The following is a 3,071-nucleotide window of genomic DNA, read 5'->3' as shown; positions in this document are numbered from 1 at the left end:
GTTGTAGCCTCTTGGTTTCGTGATTTGCCATGTTCACAGTATGAACTTCACACAAAGATAGCCGTTTTATAGTTTGCATATTGCAGTCGGCTGTGCATGCCTCTGAAGGTAATCTTATATTCTTTAACCTTTAGTCAAAGTTGTAAAGATAAGTCGCCCCGTATGAGGGTCTTAACGATAGCAGAGAAGCCCAGCCTACACAACAATACCGCATTAAAGTAGCCCAGCCTACACAACAAAACAATGAGCGTCCAGTTGTGAAGATTTTTTTTACCGTTTATAACTTTAAAGAAGATTACGCCTGGTGACACAGGACAGTTTTGAGTTGGGAAGGTGTCCGAGGACAAGGTCTTTAGATATATGTAGCCTAGGCGTCGGAAAGACCAAGAGGTCAGGTCAGTGAGGATAAAAGACCTTTCCTGAACAAGTGTGGTCTTTGTTTTTAGTGCGAGTTTAGTGCGATTGTGGTGAGATGTATCTCCGTTCTGAGCATCGCACACTTTAGACCAGCCGAATAGCCTAGTTCAGATGTTATCAGTTTGAAGTCAAATATTCAGTCTCTCGCTTAAATATGTCCTTGAAATTATAATTCTCTTCTTTTGCCATAGGCTACTTTTATTTCAATATTTTTCTTTCGAGGCTTGTTGGTCGTTGTGTGAGGTAGCGTGTGTCTATATTTGGTGGGGGTTTGAACGTTGGTCGATTATATCAAGTTTCTTCGCTGTCTGGGGCCTCATATTTAATGATGGTTCTGTCTGACATGGCGACGCACGCAAGCAGAATATCCATGCAGCTGATGGGGAACCAAGCCAACGCACCAAAAGCACGAATATTCATGTCACGTCCACGCTAACCTGACAACAAGCGAACGAACTGAGGAACTCGTCTCTATTCATTAATCCTGCAATCTTATTTGTTTAAAATAGAACACCAAAGTAGGATTGTATTCAGAAGAATGACTGACATGACTCTTTATCATGAATGTAACATCCCTGGTATATAATTAAGCATTTAATCTCACCGAAGCTTAGCGTTATATTTTTAATTAAGACTTTATACTCTTTAACTATTGCAGCCAAGCCAATTACATTGAAACTGTGGACTGTATTACAGCCAATTTTTGTTAATGTTTGAACCAATTGTCAATTGTCTAATTGTCTATATTTTTAATGTTCAGAGTCGATGATAAGTGTATTATTGTTTGCATCAGTGGTCTGGTATACACCCAAGCGAAATATTCACAAAATCAAATACTTAAGAAAATGTATTTATTATGAAACTATAGCATGGAAACATGGTTAATAGGTTTTTTCTTGTTTCTCAGATAAACCCAATAGCAGTGAAGGCAGTGTAAAGCAGGCAGTACAGGGACAATTCACCATCCTTGTAGTCTCCTCTGCGTTTGGACAATAGCTGCATAAACTTTGTTCATAGTGAACTCCGTGACACATTATAATAACACATACTTCCTATTAAATAAGACACGTTGGTACTAGAGTAAAACTGTGGAGTGTCAAACTCCTCTTTGAAACCTCATACACCATACACAGAATTGCCAGTTGCAAAACAATGTAGACTACAAGTCTAAATAGGCAGAGGTAATAAGCAACATATCAATATATCATCAAGATATATACATGGTAAAACGCTGTGTACAAAAGTTCTATAAATCTCTCTTATATACAAAAATAGCTTAATATATTTCAAAACAACATGTTTGATACAAATAGAATTTCTTATGATAAAATTCGCAGAGATGGAAGCATTTCATAATTAAAACGTCACAGAAGTTTACTGAAATTCTTTGATTGGGTGTAGCATAGTTTAAGAACAGCATTTACAAAGTATTTCTGTGTGCCATCATGTTGTTAAAGGTCACTTTTTAGAATAATTTTCGTGGACAATTGCGCAAAAGACGTTAGATTCCCACGCTGTCATCGGTGTCTGGCACGAGAATCGTCCTCTCCACAGTTCAGAAGCGCTTGACTCTGGCGTTTTAAGCGCCTTCAGTTCCAACGCACTCACCGGAGCGCAAAAGCAGTGCTTCATTTGTTTAATTTTTGTTTTGGGGCACACCAGCTCCTTTGTGTTCTATAATTTCTTGCAGGCGCCGAGAATATTAATTGGTTGAAAATACAAATCATATTCCTGCAAAAATAAAAAATAAACAGAGTTAGAGGTTTCAATAAATAAACAAAAGCAATATAATGTGCATACATTGTAGTAGTAGTATTGGTAGTAGTAGTAGTAGTAGTAGTAGTAGTAGCAGCAGTAGTAATAATAATATTAATAATAGTAATTTTGGCGAACCTTGGCAGAAGCTCAAAACCAGTTGGTGAAGTCCAGTAGCTCCTGCTCCTCTGGACTCAGTGGGTCATACGACCCTTCATCCGAGGAGTACGAGGATACAGGGGAGCCAGCCATTGAGTTCATGTCGTTGGAACAATTCTGCGGAATCGTGGGAGACAGGACCCCGGACTGAAAGGCTGCACTCACGGCGTCGTGCTCATCTAGGAGCTGTTGCAGCGCCCTGATGTACTCCACCGCCGAGCGCAAAGTCTCCACTTTGCTCATCTTTTTGTTGGCTGCACCGTTTGGAACGTGCTCCCGAAGAGTGGCAAACCCGTTGTTGACCAGCTTCACCCGGTTCCGCTCCCTCTCGTTCCGCCTGGCCACCGCGTGTGGTTGCTGCTGTGGCAGACTATACCCGAACCCCGCAAAGTTGAGCCTCCGCTTGCATCTCAGCAGCTCGGGAGAGGAGGACCGCTGTCGCTTCACCTGCTTAGAAGCGGACTTTCCGCTGCACTGGCTTTCGATCGGGCTGAGTTGTATGTTCTGAGCTGCAGCAGCAAAGAAGCAGGCAGGCGGCACGAACTGTTGCTGGCTAACGGTTATTTCCATCTTGGCAGTGATGTCCATCGGCAGGGAGCGTCGAGAGCAAATAGAAGCAAAAGAAACTCAAGTCCTCTGGGTTGCTTGAAGGCAATGCGCCCAGCTCGTGGCGTTCGCGTGTGGCTTAATGTGCACCCTTTAGTCGTTTTTATAAGCAATCTCCAGGGCTTTCGCCTTGC

The 3,071-nt window shown here is 42.0% G+C and overlaps 1 protein-coding gene across 1 annotated transcript; it reads right to left on the bottom strand.

Annotated features, from left to right (window-relative positions):
* Window positions 1-1,254: 1,254 nt before the first annotated feature.
* Window positions 1,255-3,071, bottom strand: ascl1a (achaete-scute family bHLH transcription factor 1a). Its single transcript, XM_061253114.1, has 2 exons — window positions 2,311-3,071; window positions 1,255-2,148 (listed from the first exon to the last, which is right to left on the bottom strand). Exon 1 carries the CDS (start codon window positions 2,917-2,919, stop codon window positions 2,323-2,325), a length of 597 nt encoding a protein of 198 aa, XP_061109098.1. The 5' UTR covers window positions 2,920-3,071; the 3' UTR covers window positions 1,255-2,148; window positions 2,311-2,322.

This window comes from Conger conger, chromosome 8 (genome assembly GCF_963514075.1).
Source record: "Conger conger chromosome 8, fConCon1.1, whole genome shotgun sequence".
Taxonomy (NCBI): Eukaryota; Metazoa; Chordata; class Actinopteri; order Anguilliformes; family Congridae; genus Conger; species Conger conger.
This window is presented reverse-complemented; position numbering and strand designations above follow the sequence as displayed.